Genomic DNA, 25,836 nt, shown 5'->3' with positions numbered 1-25,836 from the left:
TTGTGATTGTGTGCTAATAAAGCTTTTATGAGGGTTTGATGTTTGCTCTGGCACTGATTTTAATGAGTTTTGAAAGTTCTTATACCTTAGTGTGCTCTACTTGAATTAATGAGGCAATTAATGAAGGTCTTTAAAAACTGGAAATGCTTATCTTAACGTAAGTCTAAGATTATAGATGATGTAAGGATGAACACTTTTATTAATGATGGGCAAAGAGAGGTTTTCAGCATTTCACTCTATCATAACTGGAACCCCTGAACAAAATGGATTCTGGAAGTTTGCTAAAATCAGATGGTATTTGATGTAGTTCATGATGCAATCTCTTTTATGCATGGTTTTGACTCTTTTTATACCAAATCCTCATGCCACTTCTGGCAAATGTTGCTAAAAAAAAGTCTTTTTTATATCTTATCTGATCCTCTGATCTTTTTCCCTTCACAGCACCAGTGATATTGAACAACAGGCATTTGTGGCTGGCCAGCATTTGTGGCATTTTCTGGCAAGCATAAAAGTCGGGTCTACTTGTAGTTTTTTAAAGGAACTATTTTAAACTTTTCCAGGCAGGTTCATCACAGCTCAGTTGTTTTAAATTTAGTAATTATCCGAATGAAAATGAGTTTTCAAGGTATATAATGGTATATTTTTAATCAATATGTCATTGATGGATGTCAGTAAACATTTTGGTTACACTTTATTATAAGGTGTCCTTGTTACAATGTAATTATACTTTAAGTACTGAGTAATAATAAAAAAAAACCGACATGTACTTACTATGAGGTTAGGATTAGGGTTTTGTTTTAGGGTTAGCTGCATGTAATAATTCATAACTTATAGTTATATTGTAGCAACTACTGTACATGTAACAAAAAAGCAAATGTTCAGTGTGACAAAGGTTTTACTTCACTTCATTTGGCAGCTATTTAATTGTTTTATATATCAGATTGTGAAATTTGCATTGTGAAATGGTTTGCATTTGGCATTAAAGCATGTGAATGACCAAAATGCTTCTCATTTCTTTCATAGTAATTTCTAGGGCTACTAAGTGACAGATGTTTTTTTTTTTTTTTTTTTTTTTTTTTTTTTTAAATATGATTATTCTTTTTTTTTTTTTTTTTTTTTAAACTCTCAAAAAATGAATTAGCTTCAGTGAAAAGTGTATAATTAAGCTGATGATCACCACAGGCATTTTTCTTTGCATATTTATTGGAAAGCATGTTATTAGTTTGCACAAAACCTTTTAAAAAAATGACTGTAAAAGATAAAAAAATAAAAAATAAAAAATCCAACACACCACATACAGTATTTTCTATAATAGACTGTCATAACTGGTGGGAACAATAGTGTGAGGTGTTTAGTTCCTAATAAAATGACTTCTTTCAGATAACTTCTGTTTGTTTTGAAATATGATTGTTACGTCCCCCTGGCGTCTAGAGGATATGGAGACGTAACATGAGAAAAGATTAACTATTAAAAAGCTGTTAAAAGAATGGACTCATTTATTAAGGAGATGTGATGTGTGTAGTAAAGAAACAGGCAGAGAAGAACTAAATTTGTAGTTGCTTTTAGTAAGGGAAAAATAATTCAATGTAACAAAACACCAATGATACAATAAGCAGTGAACCAAACATACATCCAAAACAAACAAATACCTATTTACAAATTATGTACAAAAGTAAAATAAACGATAACAAAGCGAGGGACGAGAGCGGTGCTAAAACAAAAAAAATCAATAAAACAAAACAAGTTAACTAAACCCCAACAAATTCTAAACTAATCAAAAGAAAGCAAGGAAAATAACATCTTCAGTGTAGAACACCGCTATCTACACTAACTAACAAACATAAATACATAAATTGGCACCCGCTCCTAAACTAGTGTGTTTAAACAACTTTACTCTACGTGTTGCGAGGTGTAAGTCACGTGACATACTAACCTGGTCCCATCACTATGTATCGGAGAAGGACTTGAACAAACTCTGACAAATCAAGAGTCGAGTCACGCCATAATCACAGTATCAGTAGTAGGGCATGATGAACACAGTTTCAAGTGAAGAAAACACACAATAAACAAATCAAACTAAACAAGAGCAAAAACACGACAGCAAACGCAGGAGAGCAAACAAAACAAAGCAAACGCTTCTCCCGCGCTCGTGTCGCATCCGGGTCTTTATACGCGCCCACTAGCGTCTCATTGGTTCTCGGGATGTCGCGAGACTCCGACGACTGGCCGCGACGTCATCCAATTACGGGACCTGTAACAAGTGACAGTGAAGGAGAGAGAGAGAGAGAGAGAGAGAGAGAGAGAACGCTACGAGACGTAACACCCCCACCCTTAAAAAACAAACATACACATGTTTGATAGAACCAACCTATACCAGTAGGTACTCTTCCTTAGACCCGAGACAGAGCGTCTGCCACGACATTATCTGTACCCTTCTTGTACCGGATCTCAAGATTGTAGTTCTGAAAAATAAGGGACCACCTCATCAACCTTTGGTTCTGGTTACGCATACGTGAAATAAAAGTTAAAGGGTTGTGGTCTGTATAAACAGTCACAGGAAATACAGAAGAACCAACGTAAACCTCGAAGTGTTGGATTGCCAACAGCAAAAGATCTGTTGACAGCAGATTTATCATACCACATTTTCATCTTGCCTTGAGCTTTAGCCAATGTCTCACGAGCCAGCATACATGATTTCTGAAGTTGATCACGGAATTTGCTAACATAGTCTAACACGTTTGTTTTCTTAGAGTCCTCAATGCCTAACATCCTCTCTTTTAGGACTTTCAATGGTCCTCTAACAGTATGGCCAAAGACCAGCTCTGATGGGCTGAACTTGAGGGACTCCTGCACTGTTTCACGAATTGAAAATAAAAGCAAGGGAACACCTTCATCCCACTCGGACCCTGTCTCGAGGCAGTATTTCCTAAGCATTGCTTTTAAAGTCTGATGGAACCTCTCCAAGGACCCCTGACTTTCTGGGTGATAGGCACTGGCTATGCGATGTGTAATATTGAGTGACTTAAAAACTTGAGCACACAACTTAGACAGAAAATTAGTCCCCTGATCAGTCTGGACAATTCTTGGTAAACCAAATGTGGTAAAAAACTTTGTTAAAACTTTAACGACTGCTCGGGATGTGATTTTGCGTAGTGGAATTGCTTCCGGGTATCTGGTAGCTGAACACATAATAGTCAATAAAAACTGATTACCAGATTTGGTCTTTGGCAAAGGACCAACACAATCCACAATCACATGTTCAAAAGGTTCGCCTATGACGGGAATTGGAATTAAAGGGGCTGGTGGAATCACCTGGTTTGGCTTTCCAGCATACTGGCAAACATGACAAGTCTTGCAGTACTTTACAACGTCACGCTTCAAACCGTACCAAAAGAAATGCTGTAAAACACGATTGTATGTTTTCGTCACCCCTAAGTGTCCGGAGAGCAGATGATCGTGCGCCAACGACAATACCTGTTGACGAAAAATGGAAGGAACCACCACCTGATAAACAACGTTCCACTCATCCTCGACAGCATTATTTTTATGCCACTTCCGCACCAGCAGTCCATCTCTCACCAAAAATGAGACATTGTTAAGTGCAGGTTTCTCAGCCAGTTTAAAACATTTCACAAGTGAAATATCATTCTTCTGAGCTTCAATTAGCTTTTCACGAGTTACCGTCAATATTAATGGGTCGCTTACGACAACCTCATTCCCCTGATCACTGACATGAGACTCATCTGCAAGACTTCCCTCAGCCTCTTGATCTGCACATAAGAAAGAGTCAAATAAAGACACACCACCATCTTTCTTTGATTGAGCACGTGTGATGACGCAAGCAGTAAATGCACTTGGATATTTCTGTGCCAAATCATCAGAGCTATGCTCTGTCAGAGTATCAACTACCTCAAGTGAAGGTACCACCTTCCCTCCGGCCAAATCGTTACCCAAAATGAAGGATACCCCTTTCACTGGTAAAGCAGGGCGTACTCCTACCTCCACAAAACCGGACACCAAGTCTGTCTGCAGATGGATACGATGAACCGGGACTCTCATGACCTCCATGCTGAAACTCTGTACGAGTCTATTAGATCCAACTGATGTCTGATCTGAAAAAGGCAAAACATCTGCACACACAAATGACTGGGCAGCGCCCGTGTCTCTTAACACCCGCACTTCTACCTGATCTTCCTCCTTACCTGATAATGATACGTAACCTTTAGAAAGAAATGGTACATAAACACTGTCAACCTCACCTTGAATCTGTTCAAGATGTGCACCCGGATCAATGGCATTCACAAATGCAACCTCTTTTGTTTGGGTCTGCTGCTTACGCTTCAGAGTCAAACAATCCGCTATAACATGTCCCTTCTTATGACAGTAAAAACACTCCCGCATTTCTTTGGGCTTCTCGCCATTTAACTTGGGTTGCTGAACTTTCGTCGGCACCCTAAAAAAGGACTTTTCAATGCTTGCTGGCTGAAAAACATTTCGGTGTGTGAGCACAAACTCATCCGCTAACACTGCTGCCTGAGATAAAGTTGTTACTTTCTGTTCATTCAAATACAGCACCATTCTCTCTGGAAGACACTGTTTAAAATCTTCTAGTAGCATAAGCTCTCTAAGCGATGTGAAATCATCCACCTTACTAGAAGCGCACCACCTATCAAAAAGGATTCCCTTGTCTCGGGCAAATTCGACGTACGTTTGACTGGCGTTTTTTCTACGAGTACGAAATTGCTGCCTATAGGCCTCTGGGACTAATTCATAAGCTTTAAGTACAGCTAGCTTAACCACCTCATACTTAAGACTGTCTTCTAAAGACAAGGTTGAATAAACTTCTAAAGCTTTCCCAGCTAATTTACATTGCAACAACAATGACCATACCTCTTTTGGCCAACCCAAAGAAGTTGCAATTCTTTCGAAAGCGTTAAAATAGCTATCCACTTCCGTTTCACGAAAACTTGGCACTAAGGCAATATGTTTGCCAACATCAAAAGTGGCTGAAGTCGAATTAGCTGAATTGTCACTTACCGATGAAGAGTTCTGTGGAACAGAGGAAACCGCAGCAGCCTTCGCCGCCTCGATGTCCAACTGTCGAAGCTTAACCTCCTTATCGGCTTCAATTTCGAGCTTGCGCACCTGTAGACGCAGATCTAGTTCTGCTTGGCGGGATTGTGCTCTTTCTCGAGCTTCCATACGGAGCCGTTCAATCCGCACTCTCAACTGCGCCTCCCCTGTTGACCTGGGAGAGACTGGTGAAAAAGGTTCAAAAGGTGGAAGAGTTGCCCCAACGGTAGCCTCCGCCTCCGCTGTGACTAACTCGCCCTCACCTTCACCTACCTTCCCAGCATTCTGCTCCATGCCCGCAAGATCTGCCCCTCGGTCTACCACCGGCAAGCTTAACACTCCAGAGTCAATTAAGCAGTCAATCAATTCAGCTTTAATTTTCTTTTTTAAAGTTTGCTTTGGAATCGCAATTTGGAAGTGGTTAGCTATAATTAACAACTCATCTTTTCTGCACTTCTCAATCACCTCTAATGAGGGATTATTAACAAAGCTCTGCAAGTTAAACGCCATCAAAACTCATCAACATATGCCACGAGACCAAATTTGCTCAACCTGCATTCACACAAAATTCTGCCTGTAACCACACACACCTTATTCCTTAACAAAGGAGACAGCATCGCTTTGGGACGAGCCCCCAATTATGTTACGTCCCCCTGGCGTCTAGAGGATATGGAGACGTAACATGAGAAAAGATTAACTATTAAAAAGCTGTTAAAAGAATGGACTCATTTATTAAGGAGATGTGATGTGTGTAGTAAAGAAACAGGCAGAGAAGAACTAAATTTGTAGTTGCTTTTAGTAAGGGAAAAATAATTCAATGTAACAAAACACCAATGATACAATAAGCAGTGAACCAAACATACATCCAAAACAAACAAATACCTATTTACAAATTATGTACAAAAGTAAAATAAACGATAACAAAGCGAGGGACGAGAGCGGTGCTAAAACAAAAAAAATCAATAAAACAAAACAAGTTAACTAAACCCCAACAAATTCTAAACTAATCAAAAGAAAGCAAGGAAAATAACATCTTCAGTGTAGAACACCGCTATCTACACTAACTAACAAACATAAATACATAAATTGGCACCCGCTCCTAAACTAGTGTGTTTAAACAACTTTACTCTACGTGTTGCGAGGTGTAAGTCACGTGACATACTAACCTGGTCCCATCACTATGTATCGGAGAAGGACTTGAACAAACTCTGACAAATCAAGAGTCGAGTCACGCCATAATCACAGTATCAGTAGTAGGGCATGATGAACACAGTTCCAAGTGAAGAAAACACACAATAAACAAATCAAACTAAACAAGAGCAAAAACACGACAGCAAACGCAGGAGAGCAAACAAAACAAAGCAAACGCTTCTCCCGCGCTCGTGTCGCATCCGGGTCTTTATACGCGCCCACTAGCGTCTCATTGGTTCTCGGGATGTCGCGAGACTCCGACGACTGGCCGCGACGTCATCCAATTACGGGACCTGTAACAAGTGACAGTGAAGGAGAGAGAGAGAGAGAGAGAGAGAGAGAGAACGCTACGAGACGTAACAATGATGCAAAACCAAAATAAAATAACATCACTAATATCCAACCAACAAAACTGATATATTGTGACCATTGGCCTCCATTTACAACTTGGTTAATATTGACTTTTTTTGTAAAATCGCTAGAGTTGCAATCGCAATCGCTATAGTTATTGGCTTTGGAGGATTTTGAATTGTTGCCAAAAGAACTAATTCAGGGACCCTGTCTACTTGTTCTTTACTCTGGGGAAACTGAATGCTACATTAAACCATCTGAAAAGTGTGTTAGCCTCTCACCCTTTTTATGGTTACATTTGCGCTGATACCTAGTGAGCTCATTACAAAAACCGCAACTTCCATTAACCTCTGGCAAGAATGTTAAGATACTATATGCACACTTCATCACGGTTGAAAATAAGACATTACTAGAGGAATATTAGCCTACAGGCACTGAAGGACAGGTGTAGAGTATGACTATGGGTGTTTCATTTGTGCCAGATCCTTCATTAATACGAAAAGGCATAGTGTTCTAAGAGGAAGGCAAGTTTATTTGAGTCGAGGTGGCCTCTTATTCAAAGGACCTGGGTCATGCAGTGTGTAATGAGTTTCTGGAATCAATGGACCATCTCTGTTTCCCACAGTACTGGGAGAAAGCTTGTCCTTCTATAAAAGACTCGAGCCTTAAAAGAGGGAATCCTCTTGAAAGTGCCATTTTAAAAACAGGAATGTCTTCTTTCTATGGGATGAATTAAACTCATTTTCTTGGGGTTTGGGAAGAGAAGGTTGTGGATGAATAGTCATATCATAGATGTTTATGGAAGCAAAGCAGGGGGTTGGAAAGTGTAAGTTGCTTTGTTTGAAAACAAGCATTCATCTTCTTGAACTCCACATAGAAACTCAGTCTCTGGAGTATTTGTCAGGGTTGGTTGTGCTATTGAAACAGGCAAACCCACAAGCACAGCATATTGCATTCAGTCAGGCGCCTGAAGTGGACGCAATGCCTCATGTGTCATGTTATTGCACATCACAGAGAGGTATAGAAAAAAAATGTACAGACTGTGGAAAACATTTTTTAAAAGGCTGTACTGTAAAAAAAAAAAAAAAAAAAAAATGCCATGATTTCTATAAAACGGATTTAGAATTGTTTTCTGTAAAATCAGCACAGGCTAAGTAAGTAAATAAATAAATAAACAAATATGTCAAAGTGCCTTGTGGGATTTTAGGTAAATAACTGGGTTTTTACCGTTATACATAGACAAATTGGCCTATTGGGTTATGGGTTGGGTTATAGGTGCCCAACAATCTAAATCTCTATATAAAACTGAATAATAGTGTAGTGTAAGTAAATTTATTGTGGTTGTTGAAATCATACTTGGCTACAGCTTTGAGATGAGCCAAGTGTTATTCCTGGTGGGCCGGAGGTGTTCGTTAAAAAGATTGTTCACCCACCCAATTATCCCATGACTTACTCAGGCCATTCTAGGTGTATACGGCTATCTTCTTTCAGACAAACACAATCGGAGATATATTTAAAATATCCTGGCTCTTCAACGCTTTATGAATGGGGGGCACAATTTGGAATCCCCTTAAAAATGCAAACATGCATCATAAAAATAATCCATATGGCTCCAGGGGGTTAATAAAGGCCTTCTGAAGCAAAGTGATGGGTTTTTGTAAGAAAAATATCCATATTTAAAACTTTATAAACTAAAATAACTAGCTTCCTTTTAGAAGGGACTATTAGTAACTATAAACTATTAGTAACTAGTATATTAGTAATAGTTATAGTATACTATATTATAAGTACAGATTACTTGTTTTATGCAGATTACTTGTTTTGACACAAATTCAATTATATATATTTTTGTTTAATGCTCTAAAATTAATCTCACATCTACTATTACCATTATAAATTTATGGAAAATTATATTCTTTGAGGCAGGGATTAAACTACTTCAGAGAATGCTTAGTGTTGACTCTCCTGTTGTCTCTCAACCACAATGAGGTACATTACCTTTCAAAAATGGCAATTTATTATGGTCCCGCCCCACACTTGAATGATAGGGTAAAGCCATGGCCAAAAGTTTTGGTGGTTCTCTGCAGTGGGTTGTAGTCTCAGAAACCCTCATTAGATGAACTGCTTGTTAAAAGTTTGCTGCTTCAGTTGTGGTGTTGATCAGATGCATTTTGCATACAGAATTTGCAAACGCTTCATTGGCGAAAAAAAAAAAAGGACCTGTTTGAGGTAAAAGGTGACCAGCTAGCACAATTTCCCTAATCACATCAGCACATGGGAAAGTGCAAACAAGTTCTAGTCAGGAGGAAAAAGTGCTTCCAGTCATTGTGTTCTTGCATCTTCAATGGTTACCTCTAAAGAACCACATGTACCCATCATCGCTTTGCAGCAATTTCTTTGCATGTGAGGCCATTTTGATGCAAAGCATCTGAAAGAACCATTTACTGGATCATCAAGAACTTCAAGTTCAGAAATTCAACTGCAATGAAGAAGCCTTCAGAACATACAGAGTGTCCAGCAAGCAGCAGGACGGTCACCTCCTGAAGAGTCAATCCTGAACCATGTGCAGAGCTCAATATTGGCAGCAGGTGAGCATCTGTAGGCACAGTGAGGTCAAGACTTTTGGACAGTGGCTTGGTGAAGAAGGGCAGCAAAGAAGCCACTTTTCTCCATGAAAAACATCAAGGACAGACTAGAATTCTGCAAGTACAGCAAGAATTATACAGCAGAAGACTGAAAGAAGTTATTTTTTTCTGATGAAGCCCCCATCCGACTGTTTGAGACAGGTCAAAATGAATAGTCCAGGGAAATAAAAGGTGAATGCTACCATGATGAGTCCTGTGTCATGCCAACAGTGAAGCATCCTGAGACCACCCAGGGCGGTCCCAAGGGAGTGTCAAATTGACCCCGAATGGGGGGTGGGGGTGGTAATAGGAGGGTTAAGCATCTCATCCCTATATCCCCTGTTGCTAATTCAAAAATGTAATTTTAGAGCTAGTAATGGAGGCTTGAGCCACTGATATGCAGATTAATGCAGTTATGACCGTCTCTCAGCAGTGTTTTACAGCAGTGTTTCTACTAATAGCGTAGCTGTAAGTTTAACTGCTTCAAAAACGACATTACTACTTCACTACTGAGAAATGTCATGTAATTTTGCAGATGTGAGACTGTTTTATTGATAAAGTCACAGGGCAGCACTGACAACAAGTTTCTGGGTGCATGAAATTTCTGCTGGTTTGTCTGTACTCTATGTGTATGCATTTTAGGGGAGATAGCGGAAGAAAGAGAGCATGCTTTCCGTAGATATTGAAACATAATCAGAATGAAATTAACAGGTTATTAACCATTTTCCAGCTTATCTGATTTCATGAAATCCACCAATTTTGTGATATATTGATATATGGTGCAGGGATGATGTCAAAACCTGGAAGACTAATCCACCCCGGGTTCCTTCAATATTTTCCTATGGGTTTTTATAATGGAGATTTTCAATTTATGGGTAAATTAAAGCCTGAGATAAACACAACTTGATGATACTTTGACACAATCAGTAAGTTAATAATTTTATTCTTCAGTTTTATTTTTCAAATCACGTTCACTTTCACAAATCAAAATCCAAAATCTGCCACATTAATAATAGATGATATAGACTTCTGTTCTTCTGCCTTTATCCCCTTACATGGCATGCACATGCTTATTTAAACAAACAGACATAATTGCATGCACACCGGATTCAGAAGCGGAGATGGCAAGATTTTGAAATAATAATAATTTACATTTCATACAAAATATTTATGTTTTTTTTTTTTTTTTTTACAAAAAAACAAAAACCTTACAACTTCAGAAGGCTTGTTATAATGCACATGAATCCTTCTGTCGTGAGAATTTTATATATGCTTTTTGGAGCTTGACAATTACAATCACCATCCTGTCATCCCTCATCTTTGTGTTTCACGGATGAAAATGTCAAACGGGTTTGGAGCAACATGAGGGTGAGTAAATGACATTTTATTTGGGGTGAAATATTCCATTTGCTATTGCTACTGCAAAGCTGTACCTGAAAATGTATTTATTAGCTTATTTAAGGATATGGTTAGAGCCATTTTATAAATGGAATGTGTTGTTGGTTATGTATACAGAGGCTTTGCATAAAATAGCAGATCAGTGTAGGCCTTAATCATACTTAAAGTTTTTATTCATTTATGGAAAATTGTTATGAAAAAAGTTAATCCAACAGATTTTTTTCACAACTTAATTTCATCATGTTCAACCAATTTATGTTTAATATGAGATTACATGAATGATTTTTGTTGTATTAAAGTTATTAATTATTTCCACTTCCATCATGGTTTGCATGGGGTTGGATAGGGAGAGTAAACATTGAAAAAAAAAAAATATTGTATGCATTTTTAAGCAAGATGAGAAAAGATGGAGACGTGTTAGTGGTTAAGGTTTTGGGGGCTTATTAATCTGGTGAATTTTCAAGAGTGTGCTTGGGTTTGGGGCTTGCTAACAAAACTTAAAACTTGCTTTAATATAAAAGTAACTAACAAGTATCAACTTCTGGCTTCCCACACTTAACATTTTATGTGTAAGGAAAAGTACAATCTAATTATTATTATTATTATTATTATTATTATTAACCAACAATTCATTAAAAATAACTTTCGTTTCAATCAAGTTATTTGGACATATGACAGTTCAGTTGAGTTTACTCAATTCAGTTTTTATTTACTTCTGCATGAAGTATTTGAGTATAGTGATGATGTTCAGGTTCACAGAATCAAATTTTGGGTCTGGGTTGATGACGCAAGATGCACATCTTAAGTAGCATGTATACTCCATGTACAGTACCGAATGAGCCACTGAGCATGTCTAGACTTGTCCAGCCAATAAGCATGTCCAGAAATTAACAAATCAAACCTACAGGCATAGTTAAAAGTCAGCTTTTCAGTCATGTCAGTCTTAAAAAGAACCGTCGAAAGAATAACCCTCAGAAAACTTTGACAATTATCATCATTTGGTTCTTTTTGATTTTTTTTTCTTCATTTCGAACCGGTTCTTTTGTACAATAACCCATCTAGACATAGTCATCTAAACATGGCTCATTCAGTGCTGCGCAAGGAGCATGCATGCTACTCCAGATGTGCATCTTTCATCGTCAACCTAGAGCTAAAGTTAGATTCGGTGAACCGGCTTGACCACTTACCATCTTAAAATAATGATGCGTTCAAGAACCGAACATCATATAGGGATAACATGTTTCCATTGTCTGTATCCACTGTACAAAATGGAATGAATTTGATCCAAAGAGCAAACTTTTTTTTTTTTTTAAGTTTGCTTACCATGATTTTGGCAAGCAAGACATGTTCCTGGATCAACATTTCTGTCTGAAATTTTTTCCCCTATTCTTACTCCCTTATAATTCTTATAACCCCCTAATCATAAACCTACCCATAACTTATCCCTAAAATCAGAGGCAAATAGTTGGTGAATAACACTGATGTAGAAGCACCTAACCTTGGCTGTAAGCCTAAACTTGTCCCTGAAGTCTGATTGGTTGAATGGAATGTTATTCCAGGATAAACAAAGATGTTGATCCAGGAAAAAAAAGATGTTGATCCTTGGTCAAATCGCGTTCACCAAAGAGCTTTGGGAAATAAGACATCCTAAATTGCACCATCCTAATGTCTTTGCATGGCTTCTAAATTTACTGTTTTGGCATTCAGACAGATTAAAAACGGAAATGTGCTCTTAAGCCTTTCTTAAGCAATGACTGGTGAACAAAAATGATTATCTCAGGTCTGCAGCCTCCTTTTATAGATAGCTTTGGAGGCTTTTTCTCTCCGCTCCACCCCTTCAGGCCCGGGGAAACTGAGCTGTCTTTTGCCTGCTGTGTCTCTGGGGGATTAACTCGCCGGCGGAGACCCGCTCCACTCAAAGCTGAATTTATTCAGCGCTGCTACAAGAGGAAGACTCCCAGGCCCACCTTCCCTCTCAGTGCATCAGAACTAAATCTGAAAAACACACCCTCTTAATCTCGATTGGAATCAGGGCTTGTCACAAAATCTCACTTGACATTTGTATTGCCTTCATCTGAATCACAAGGGATGGCCATGGAACCCTTTAAATGCTTCAGGAATAGGGCTTGAGATAATGATGTGCTGGTAGAAACAGTTGAGATGGTGGTTTGATATGATAGAGATAGATGCAGTATGGAAGAGTATGCAAGGTCTTGATTGCAAAGTGCCTGGCTAGTGTCTGTGCTTTCCATGCCCATACTAAAGTTAAGAATCAAACTAATAAGGATCAGAATTAGAAGAACACTGTGAGCTGAATCTTTGATTAATTAAGAAATGCAGTGCATTTGATCTGCAATTATCTCTCCATATCTTGTATGTATTTCTAACAAAGACAAAATGTCATCTTGTTGGTAATTTACTTTTTTTTTTCTTCTTCTTCTTCTTTTTTTTTTTTTTTTTACCTTTTTAATGAGTCTCTGAAGTACCCTTTTCTTGCAAACTAGTAGAATAGACAGAACAACAAATATTTCTCTTGTCTCTTTTAGAAGTCTTTGATATTTAAAGCTGAAGTGCACTTTTTGTGCAACTATTATCACCAAAGGTGACAGCAATTGTATAACTCTGTAAAGTCTGGCATATTAAATCTTTGTTTTATGTTTGTATCATATTTGATACATCAGGCTTTTATGGCCCATATAGTATGATATAGGAGAATATGATGCTCGCAGTCAAGGATAAAAAGGTTTTTATGTCAAATTTGATACAGTATGCTTCATGGTTAATGTTAAAATTCTCATTAAGCTATATTGTCTCCACTATGATTCCAGGAAGTCAACAAAGCACTTCAAAATAACAGCCAAAATACCTTGAAGAATAACATTTGATGTCGCTTACTTTTTAAGAAGATTACAAAAGGTGAGAGAATCAGCTGCTTAATTATCATGCCCTTTATTCCCAAAGGGCACATACAACAGAGTCATCAACTTTGCTCATTAGCCTTAAATGTGTTGAAATGTACTCTCAGATCTCATCAAATGTGCATGCTTAGACAATGGCATAATGCTACATTTCAGCTGTCTAATCTGCTGTGCTTTTATGTGCAGTGTATGATCTATGGGAGAGAGGAGGATGCCTGTGTAGAATAAAGAATTCTGGGATAGGGGGTCCACTGTGAGCTATTGATTCTCAGATGATCATTTGAAGTTACCTGCAGGATATGTCTGGTGTGAAGCACTCAGAAGTCAGAGAGTCGAGGCTTCAATGACCCCAATGTAGTGCAAATGCAAGAAGGTGGCGAGAGAAAGAGATGACATGTCCTGACAGTTTTATGACCTGTCATAATCCACTCCACTCTGCTGTTTGTGGATAATGGAAATGTGAGTGCCTGGGGAAAGCTGTTGGCTATGTTGAAAATGTCCAGTGGGTTTTTAGATGCTCTTTTCTTCAGTCTTGATGTTTTACCATGTTTCAAGTCATTTTTCAGATGTTTGAGAAACATATAATGAATACTTCATTGACAAACGATGCTTTCTGCAGTATTTGAAATTTTCCATACAAACTTTGGCTGTGGAACGATTCCAGTCTCATGTAAAAAAAAAAAAAAAAAAAAAAAAGAAAATTGTCATCATGTACTCAGAACCATGTTGTTCCAAACCCATAAGACTTCTGTTTATCTTTGGTGTGGTGAATATAAAAGCTTACAAGTGAGGTTTGTTCTTGTGTGTCAAGAGTGCAAGTTTTTATGATCACATCTGACAGGCTTTATGTATGTGTGTTGATCAATGTTTATATGAGAATAAAAGCCTAAATTAAATCTGTTCAACATCATATGAGTCTTAAGAAGACCTGGAATAAAGGTGCAATAGGACATTTTCGGAGAGTCTAGCAATAGTGAGCTAGCTTTCAAATCATAACATCCCACCCTCCCTTAAGAGCGCTCTCCAAAGCCTCCTCCAAAACACATGAAGGCGCACACACTCTCTGCAAAGCGTCACAAGAGACGGTGTTAAACTACCTCATGTCTCAGAGCACATAACATTACAATAATAATGAATGTAAACAATGTAGAGAGCTTGTACTTGACTGCTGCAGGTTCATTTCGGTGTTGACATGGAAACGCACATGGAAACGAACTTGACATGGAAACGAACTTGAGTAATAACAGAATTTTCATTTCAGGGTAAACCATCCCTTTAAATAAACTTAGTTTAATTCAGTTCATTTCAATTAAATTCAAAAGCTTATAAAAACATATGGAATTCATCTTAAAGTCCTATTGATCAGTAATTAGTCCTATTACTGCTAATGGCAGCTTGGATAGAAATATTCTTAACCAAGGGGGTGGGAAAGATCTGTCACATTAAATGAGGTTTCCCTCATAAATGAAGCAAATGAAACTAGTGCTGTCAATAGATTTAATCATTCAATGTCAATCAGTTATGGATTAATCTTCATACCTCAAAACTGTAAACAATATATTCGTTAATATTGAGAGGTTTTTTTTTGTTTTGTTTTTTTGTTTTCCATATGAGGGGTCCCTTAACTTCTGGGGGCTCTGAGAACTTGTTAGCCCTTCTTCAATTTGAACACTATCTTTCTGTAAGTACCATCATGATGCTGCACCAGGTCATTTCTAAGTGACCTCGTGCAGCATAATCAGCTCACTCAAAACTCATATATTTCATGATGCATCTCATCCAGTTAATCAAGAGGCGATTACTCCAGTGGCTCAATGTCAGCAGGCTAATGGTTTGTTGGTTTACAGTAGACTTTATAGCTCTAAATAAATCTCTAGAAGCATGTTGACCCAGAGCCAACCTCCACATCAAGCAATATCAATGATCATCAGTTTGATGAAGAAGTTAACCTTGTGCCGACTTTCATTTATTCATGTTGTGTATATTCTGTTTGGAAGGCAACTGCAAGAGAGCACAGTGTCATTTCCCAACAGAACATAATTTGTCTGCCTGAGTATGTGTGGTTATACAAGTGTTGGTTGTCCAAGGACAAAACTAAAAAGGTTAGATGTTCGTATCAATGGCAGTCGCTTGGCTGATGCAGAGTGTCTTGGAAATACAATATTGCTCAAAAGGTTTCAGTGTTTTTTTGTTTTGTTTTTTGTCAAATGATCATTCAGAAATCATACTATCAAACCTTACTGACCCTAAACTTTTGAACAATACTGTACATGAATTAAAATCTGCCATATTTCCTCGTGGGACCACATGACTTTTTGAGTTATGTGACTGACTACTCACTCTGGAGCCCAGCCCAAGCTTTTAAAGGTATAGAAAATGAATATCCACCCAAAAATGAAAATTTGATGTTTATCTGCTTACCCCCAGGGCATCCAAGATGTAGGTGACTTTGTTTCTTCAGTAGTCATTTGTCCAGTCATATGTATATATATATATTTATACACAGTATATATATACAGTGGGTACGGAAATTATTCAGACCCCCTTAAATTTTTCACTCTTTGTTATATTGCAGTCATTTGCTAAAATCATGTAAGTTCATTTTTTTTTTCCTCATTAATGTACACACAGCACCCCATATTGACAGAAAAAAAAAAAAAAAAAAAGAATTGTTGACATTTTTGCAGATTTATTAAAAAAGAAAAACTGAAATATCACATGGTCCTAAGTATTCAGACCCTTTGCTCAGTATTTAGTAGAAGCACCCTTTTGATCTAATACAGCCATGAGTCTTTTTGGGAAAGATGCAACAAGTTTTTCAAACCTGGATTTGGGGATTCTCTGCCATTCCTCCTTGCAGATCCTCTCCAGTTCTGTCAGGTTGGATGGTAAACGTTGGTGGACAGCCATTTTTAGGTCTCTCCAGAGATGCTCAATTGGGTTTAAGTCAGGGCTCTGGCTGGGCCATTCAAGAACAGCCACAGAGTTGTTGTGAAGCCACTCCTTCGTTATTTTAGCTGTGTGCTTAGGGTCATTGTCTTGTTGGAAGGTAAACCTTCGGCCCAGTCTGAGGTCCTGAGCACTCTGGAGAAGGTTTTCGTCCAGGATATCCCTGTACTTGGCTGCATTCATCTTTCCCTCGATTGCAACCAGTCGTCCTGTCCCTGCAGCTGAAAAACACCCCCACAGCATGATGCTGCCACCACCATGCTTCACTGTTGGGACTGTATTGGACAGGTGATGAGCAGTGCCTGGTTTTCTCCACACATACCACTTAGAATTAAGGCCAAAAAGCTCTATCTTGGTCTCATCAGACCAGAGAATCTTATTTCTCACCATCTTGGAGTCCTTTAGGTGTTTTTTAGCAAACTCCATACAGGCTTTCATGTGTCTTGCACTGAGGAGAGGCTTCTGTCGGGCCACTCTGCCATAAAGCCCCGACTGGTGGAGGGCTGCAGTGATGGTTGACTTTCTATAACTTTCTCCCATCTCCCGACTGCATCTCTGGAGCTCAGCCACAGTGATCTTTGGGTTCTTCTTTACCTCTCTCACCAAGGCTCTTCTCCCCTGATAGCTCAGTTTGGCCGGACGGCCAGCTCTAGGAAGGGTTCTGGTCGTCCCAAACGTCTTCCATTTAAGGATTATGGAGGCCACTATGCTCTTAGGAACCTTAAGTGCAGCAGAATTTTTTTTGTAACCTTGGCCAGATCTGTGCCTTGCCACAATGCTGTCTCTGAGCTCTTCAGGCAGTCCTTTGACCCCATGATTCTCATTTGCTCTGACATGCACTGTGAGCTGTAAGGTCTTATATAGACAGGTGTGTGGCTTTCCTAATCAAGTCCAATCAGTATAATCAAACACAGCTGGACTCAAATGAAGGTGTAGAACCATCTCAAGGATGATCAGAAGAAATGGACAGCACCTGAGTTAAATATATGAGTGTCACAGCAAAGGGTCTGAATACTTAGGACCATGTGATATTTCAGTTTTTCTTTTTTAATAAATCTGCAAAAATGTCAACAATTCTATGTTTTTCTGTCAATATGGGGTGCTGTGTGTACATTTAATGAGGGAAAAAAAATGAACTTAAATGATTTTAGCAAATGGCTGCAATATAACAAAGAGTGAAAAATTTAAGGGGGTCTGAATACTTTCCGTACCCACTGTATATATATATATTATATATATATATATATATATATATATATATATATATATATATATATATATATATATATATATATATATATATATATATAGTGTTTACTCCTCCCAGAGTAAACATTATTTTTTTAATGGCTGTCAGAGGAGAATGATGATTTAGCAACAAACAACATCAGTGTAGTGTGATGTGCAAATAAATTAATTTTAAATTCTTTTAAATGAATCAGTCATATAGACTCACAGATCGGTGTTGAACACAAAAGTAATTGGTTTGAATCAAACAACCCATTCACTCATTCACTGAATTGGCCTGACCTTTTGAACCACAAGTCATTAGTTTTGTACTTTCCAAAACAAAAAGATCTGAGTTCCTGAGTTATCTGATCTACTCTGACTATAACGTCAATCGCAATGCTTACCCTACGACTAACAGGCAAAACTGTGTAGAACAAAGATTGCAAACGATCTGCACTGGCTTCTGTGATTCTGAAGAAAAGAAGCTTTCTGTTTTCTGCTCGCTACAATTGTCTTCCTTTGCCATCCAGATCACAGCACATCCCTGTGTCTGTGTGCTCTCAGTTACCGCTCCTAAAAAATCTGAGCAGAGTAAAAAAAGACCTTTGATATGCAAATCATTCTCTTTTTTAACCTGCTACTCATAATTTATTGTTAGCTGCCTGTTGTATGAGCACAGAGGTCCCCTGGGTAGTAATTTCAACTCAAACACTTCAGGGACTTGCAGTTTGAATAACACAATTTTCAGCCATTTTCCCAAATGTATGCTCTGCCACCACAAATAGGTTTTATAGGTTTGTTGTCATACATGTTGGTATGTTTGTAACAAAGAATTGTTTCTTGCAATGAGGAACTATATCTGTGCTTTAATGGGTGTTCTGCAGTTTCCATTTCATACTGTCACACTAGCAATCCTCATTGTATTTGTGTATAATTCTGTTTTGTATATGTCTGCCTGTTAAAACAAAAGTCAAATATTGTGATGATTATGGTTTCAGCATGCCACATGAATTACATGTTTACTGCACTTACAATCAATTCAACAACTGAACAAATGATTTGCAGTTGGACCTCACTGTCCTAAACAATGACCAAAAAACATTTTTTGTTTCCCTTTGTGAAATATTTTAAGGTTCTTTTAGAATACCATTTATTACAACAGAAAGTGAAAATGTAAGTAATGTTTCCCAGATCATTTCAATTAGGACAGAATCAAATGAACCATATGATTCACAGTTCAGTGAGGGAGTCATTTGTAATGTAATGACTCTGAATGATTCAATGACAGAATGATTTTGAGTTTTGTTAGTCTTTCTGACTGACTCTTTAAAAAAAGAACTGGTTTACTATAGTCATTTATCGAATTATCAGGCATCATGGCTCACAATTGTGTGCAGGAAACACTGGTGCACACTCCAATTAGATGATTATATTGGTCAAATATATGGACAAACACAATGTTATCACAACCTTCACCAATGGAAGCTAGATTATTTTTAAAGTTTTTATTTTTAGTCACATTTGTGACCACTGTATTTGCAGTCTAGAGCCCTCAATTTGTTGAGCCTAAAGGTTCAGTCACATTTACTGTTGTTCAGCAAAGATTTTGCTGGCAGAATCCAGTCATTCCAATAGCAATCCACGTGATCTGGACACTCTGTGTTGGTGAATTCGCTATGTTGACCAACGGAAAGCTGCTTAGCTTGAAAGTGCTTCTGTGTGAGCTGTGCTTCATACATCACAACATTACTGACTATATGAATAGATAATGGACCTTTTTTTTCCCTGCAATATTTCACTAATGTGACTACACCTAAACCCAGACTTTTGCACTTGCAGCCACATTTAAAAGCCAAGCAATGCCACTGGCGTGTATGGATTAATAACTCAGCTATTTGATGATTGTTCTATGCAAAGCAGATGAATCAGAACAAAGCCGGAGCACTTCCCCAGAGTTGACTGCATAGTTTACCGCCATGAAAACGAATGAACAAACTTCTCCCTCTGTGCTCCCTGGTATTTAATTCAGCAATATATGCATTCCTAATTAGTCCTAATATCGGTCTTAATGGATCCCCGCTGCCCCAAAACGGTCGTCTTGACCATGTCTAGCTGCATAAAATGCCAAACTAAGATTGGCGCTACAAAATAGATGGCGGTTTTCCTCTAAATTATTCACATACACAAGTCTAGTGGGAACTCTGTTAGTGTAATGTGACAGGGGCAATCTGACAAACTCTCACTCACAGATTGTCCTCCGTTGACTTGGTGGTGAGCATCTTATAAGTCGCTATGCCAGGCAGGCCTTATCGGTACTGCCATTCCCCTATTTGCCCCATAAAGTGCTGCCATTTGGGGACTCAGCTGGCAAACACACCTGCCTGTGGCTTCGTGAAGGTCAGTAGATCAAACGAAACCAAGTCTTGGAAGTTGTCCAGACCCCCTGGTTGTGCTTGGCAATAATCCTGTGTCTATGGATCAGCCAAACAGCTTCACAAGCCAAGCTGAGCTGGGCTGGACTGTGCCTATTTCTGGGTGTGATACTTGTATTCAGCTTCTCCATAAAAAGAAACAGATCTGATTGCTGTAAAAAAGGTTTCACACAGTAGTTTGTTGAGGAGACATGCTTTTCAGGAAATCCTCATCCTAAGTATTTAGATGAGGCTAGTTTCACAGAGGACATCATTTTTCAAACAATAAATGCCAATATGATACTCTTTAATGTGATGTGAAAGATCACTAGCCACCTGAGTTTAAGTGGCAAGTCAAAGCAGTATGTTAACCGATCATCTATTCCACATTAGTACTAGTTATAGCAATGAATGAACATCAGAAGGTATGTTGAAAATAACAATACACCAAATGTATCATGTCTCACATAATCGCTCAATTAGTGTTTAAACTGCAGAAAGATGCCAATATAACAGCTTGTCAACAATGTTGAGTAATGTTACATTTACATCACGAAAGCCATTTGATGTCCATAGCTAGATAGTTAGCTAGAAAAAAAATGAACTCTAGAGAGCGGCATATATGCTTATATATAAATATATGCTTTATTAAAGGTGCCATAGAATTAAAAATTGAATTTATCTTGGCATAATTAAATAACAAGAGTTCAGTACATGGAAATGACATACAGTGAGTCTCAAACACCATTGTTTCCTCCTTCTTATATAAATCTCATTTGTTTAAAAGACCTCCGAAGAACAGGCAAATCTCAACATAACACCAACTGTTACGTAACAGTCGGGGTGTATGCCCCCAATATTTGCAAATGCCAGCCCATGTTCAAAGCATTACACAAGGGCAGCCAGTATTAACGTCTGGATGTGCACAGCTGAATCATCAGACTAGGTAAGCAAGCAAGAACAATAGCGAAAAATGGCAGATGGAGCAATAATAACTGACATGATTCATGATAACATGATATTTTTAGTGATATTAGTAAATTGTCTTTCTAAATGTTTCGTTAGCATGTTGCTAATGTACTGTTAAATGTGGTTAAAGTTACCATCGGTTCTTACTGTATTCACGGAGACAAGAGCCATCGTTATTTTCATTATTAAACACTTGCAGTCTGTATAATTCATAAACACAACTTCATTCTTTAAGAATCTCTCCAACAGTGTAGCATTAGCCATTAGCCACGGATCACAGCCTAAAGTAATTTAGAATCAAATGTAAACATCCAAATAAATACAATACTCGCATAATCCGATCTATGCATGCAGCATGCATGACGAACACCTTGTAAAGATCCATTTTGAGGGTTATATTAGCTGTGTGAACTTTGTTTATGCTGTTCAAGGCAAGCACGAGCTCCGTGGGTGGAGAGCATGAGAATTTAAAGGGGCAGCAGCCTGAATTGGCGCATTTATAATGATGCCCCAAAATAGGCAGGTAAAAAAATTAATTAAAAAAAAATCTATGGGGTATTTTGAGCTGAAACTTCACATACACATGTAGGGGACACCTTAGACTTATATTACATCTTGTAAAAAAACGTTTGATGGCACCTGTAAATGAACATTATATGTCAGTCAATTTTAAGTTTTCTGAAGGTTCCAAAACAAAATCGCTGTCTGAGAGGCATCTTTTTGTGGATGTGTCAGTCAGCTAGAGGAAGATTGTTTTGTTTACATCAGCATGAGTTTGAAAATCACATTTTATTGGTTCAGACTCATGCCATTGAGAATTCACTATGAATATTCATATTGTTGGAATACTGCGATTTACAACTTGTGCTGAGGGGAAGCACCAGTTGTCAAGAAGAAAGCAGAGAAAAAAGACAATTTTTCATGTATTATTAAAACAAAAGAAAGGTACTCCTCTCAGAAAATGTACAAATAAAGATAATTTTAGTTGTTTAATTACTATTTGGAGCATCAGGAGTGCTTGACAAGGGCTTAATGAACTCATTTTGGTGAAAACCTCAAATTCGACCAAAATTGACATTTTTCACTTGTTTTGCCTTGTAGCTCCAAATTAGCCAGTGCACATTCAGACTCATTTTGACAGCACGGGTCACATATTTTTACTTTTTACCTGTTAGTGATGTCTTATTTAATGTAATAAATCTGAGTAACACTTACTCAGATTGAGTAACACTTTATTTAAAGTCTTTGCATGATAAAAGTTTTTTAATGCTTTAATTATGTCTTGTTGTGATGCACGTTATAATGCATTTTATGGTCTCATGAATAATTGTATCCACAGTTATATGTGTCTATTTATTGAACACACCTTTAAAAAGCATAATGCATTTAAACACATAAAACCATTTTTAGATGTAACAAGGAATTGGCAAATATTGTAGTGCATTTTAACTTTGGTTACAATTATTTTTGAAAAGATGTAATGCATTATAGCATACATTATGAATGCCTTTATAAAGCCTTATACATAAAGGCTTTTAAGGAAACGTTTTATAACAGCCACTGTTTAAATGTTTGTATTTCAACAACAAATTGGAGTTTTTGAGTATTGATTATTATTATCAAAAAATAAATAGCAGTTGAATTTAATAGTTTGTATCAATAGCTTGTTCATTTTAACCTTATAATGTACCAACTGACAGGGCTTACTGTATTTTATACAGCTTTACCAATATATCAAATTCAGTTAACTCTTTATAGAGAAATGCAGACAGAGCCTTGTGCATGTGAACTTCCATAACGCCCACATCCCAACAAGCACTCCCATCTTAGTTTAAAAAAAAAGCACAGAAATCACAATTCTATCTGATGATCGACACGATAAATCACGGTCATCCTCTGTTAATAATTGTATCTCAACTTCTGTTCTGAAAACTAAGACCCTCCAAATACTATAGGCACTAATTTGTCAAGTCTTGACATTCTATCCCCAGAACTCAGCTCGCACTGTATCTCTCTTACTTGTTTTGGTCAGAAGTGTTATCCTCTAAAGAAGATAGAATGGTTCAACTCTGAAAGGTTCTTTCTCATGAGGGATATTTTTCTGATCCACTGCTCCAGTTTTTTGTAGTGAATGTAATTCTTAGTGCTGGGTATCCCACTGCCTCACAAAATGCTATACTATTCAATACATTGTGACGCATCTCGATATCGTAATTAGATCGTGATGGAAACTGCAGCTCTGCATGAGAGATTCTCAGCGTAGCTGTGGGAGAGTGTGAAACCGCACAGTGGAAATTGGAGACCACATCAAGACATGCTTATTCATTATATAACTGTAGGAAATGATGTGAATGTACACATAAAAGTATTGCAATATATCTAAACAATATCACATTCAATATCATGAATGCAACAGTCCTAAAAAGAAGTTAATATGAAGTAAACTGTCAGCTGCCCCATGCTGTGAAAAAAAGTGTTCCTGGAGTGCAAGAAATCACCAAAATGAAAGATTGAGGTACTGGGAAATCATTTTTCAACACAGCAAGTTGTACTGAAACACTATAGAAACAACAATGTTAAAAATGCTCTTTGAATAAAAGCTGTCCCTACTCTGTGGGGTACTGATTTACATTTGAAACAGAGAAATTTTACAGTGATGTCCCATGGCCTTTGCCATTTATAAAGTGATGTCGTGTACAAATCAACAATGTGCAAAACCTTTATAAATAAATTAGAATCTCTGCTTTTGTTGCCAACGTGAGCTTGAGGGATAGTGGATGTAAAGACGTGAAAATGTACTGTATGAAAAGAACCTGGTCAACCTGATAAGCGTTTTAGAAAAAGTGGTCTCAATATCAGTTAAATAGTATTTATTGTTATTATTATTATTATTATTATTATTATTATTATCAAAGACAGGCAATGATTTTGAATGGTTATAAGAGTATAAGAGTCCATTTTATTTCTCTTAAAAACGTGTGTGTTTGTCTTTAAGAACTGAGACTTCAACTGTCATGTGACCAGGGGCGCAGGAGACATTTTCAAAGTGGGGGGGACCAAACTGCGTTCCAGTGTGTGTGTGTGCGTGGGGGGCGGGGGGTTATGGGGGGGGGGGGGTGTTATTGTTGTTGTTATGACCACGGACGGTGCACGTGTGCATACCGAACGCGTCTTTCCGCGCTCCTGGGCAAAGGAGTTTCTTTGAAAGGCTTGCGCGCGAGACTGAGCGGAATGCGGGAAATGAAGTATACTGGGGCCCTAAATTGTAATGGACTGGAGCTCACGGTTCAAATCGAGAGAAATGGGAATGCGGGGGCACCGCGATCAAAGTGCATGCCACTGATAAGCTTTGTAAATGCAGTATTACAGTATATACCAATTAAACACGCAGGTCCTCTCGTGCGTCCTCCCCACTGTCGGCGGTCGAGTCAATAACTTTCGTTTCTCTTTTAGATATCTCTTTTATAGATGCCATCAATGCTTTTAACTTTCTAGATGTAATTACCGAAATCAAAACAAGCCAGCTCGCGTGTCAACCTGAGAGATAAGCCTCCTTACCTTAAAGTGTCAAATTTCTCGGTTTCTACGGACGGTTTGGCTTGATTGACAAACGCTAACGTTCGGCCATGATTTATATACCATCGACCTGTCCTAAAACATAAGCACGCTGTGATCGATTGCTTGGAGATCACGTCATGTTTCTCCGTTCGAGAGCGCATTTCCTGTTCACATCTGCGACAAAACAGTTGATTATTTACGAACAAAAGCTCACAGAAACGTGAAAATGGTCTCATTTGAAAGAAAATATCCTAAGCTAAAAGATGATATATTGTGACTGATTGAAGCAGCCCTTATCAAAAGTGTGGGGGTCGATTTCTGTCTTTTCAAAACTGCGGGGGTCCTGACCCCCCGTCCCCCGTGCCAACGGTGCGCCTGCATGTGACCAATCACCTGACAGGTAGTAGGAGGTAGCCTCTCACTATAAAAGGAGCAGTATGGCCTAAGATGAATGCCTGAAATCAACGTTGCCTGGTTTGTGGAGTACCTTTTTGAGAACACTCGCTACTCCAGGACTTCATTCTTACACTTGTACATTGGATTATTGCACATTGGATTGTATATACACAGCTTCCTATGGACTGTCTCTAATCATTGTTTTTGGTCCCCCAAGGGTAAGAAATGGACTCATTAATGAACTTGGAAATCATTTCCCCTCAATTTCTTCTCAGGTTAGGAACCTTGGTGTCATCTTAGACTCTGAATTATGCTTAACCAAGCAAATAAATTCAGTTGTTAAGAATAGTTTTTATCAATTACGGATTATTTCTAAACTTAAATCATTCTTGTCTTTTCAAGATTTGGAGAAGGTCATTCATGCTTTTATCACATCGCGTTTAGATTATTGCAACTCATTGTATTTGGGCCTTCCTCAGTCATCCATTGCTCACCTCCCAAATGGTTCAAAATGCAGCTGCAAGGATGTTAACCAGAGCAAAGCAATTTGACCATGTCACCCCAATCTTAGCATCGCTCCATTGGCTTCCAGTCCATTTAAGGATTCAGTTCAAAATTCTGTTGTTTGTTTTTAAAGCTCTTAATGATCAAGCCCCCTCTTATTTAAAAGATCTTATTATTCCACATTCATCTAGTAGTTCCTTAAAAGGTCTGCAGATCAGTATCTCTTATGTCCCTTGATCACGTTTGAAAACCAAAGGCGACATA

General features: G+C 38.0%; 1 protein-coding gene across 1 annotated transcript; it reads right to left on the bottom strand.

The window, feature by feature from the left end:
• Positions 1 to 1,545: 1,545 nt before the first annotated feature.
• Positions 1,546 to 6,583, bottom strand: LOC125259213. Its single transcript, XM_048176682.1, has 2 exons — positions 5,038 to 6,583; positions 1,546 to 2,462 (listed from the first exon to the last, which is right to left on the bottom strand). Exons 1-2 carry the CDS (start codon positions 5,581 to 5,583, stop codon positions 2,391 to 2,393), a joined length of 618 nt encoding a protein of 205 aa, XP_048032639.1. The 5' UTR covers positions 5,584 to 6,583; the 3' UTR covers positions 1,546 to 2,390.
• Positions 6,584 to 25,836: the final 19,253 nt, after the last annotated feature.

The sequence above is a fragment of the Megalobrama amblycephala genome, linkage group LG23 (genome assembly GCF_018812025.1).
Source record: "Megalobrama amblycephala isolate DHTTF-2021 linkage group LG23, ASM1881202v1, whole genome shotgun sequence".
Lineage (NCBI taxonomy): Eukaryota > Metazoa > Chordata > Actinopteri > Cypriniformes > Xenocyprididae > Megalobrama > Megalobrama amblycephala.
The sequence above is the reverse complement of the archived record's forward strand: the minus strand, read 5'-3'. Positions and strand labels throughout refer to the sequence as shown.

Bases quoted from the DNA above. Each gene is read 5' to 3' on its own strand.
- LOC125259213 (XM_048176682.1), bottom strand. From the start codon at position 5,583: ATGGCGTTTAACTTGCAGAGCTTTGTTAATAATCCCTCATTAGAGGTG. The intron at 2,463-5,037 runs GTAAGTGACAAT...CTTATTTTTCAG, and splicing joins TTCCACAGAACTCTTCATCG to AACTACAATCTTGAGATCCG.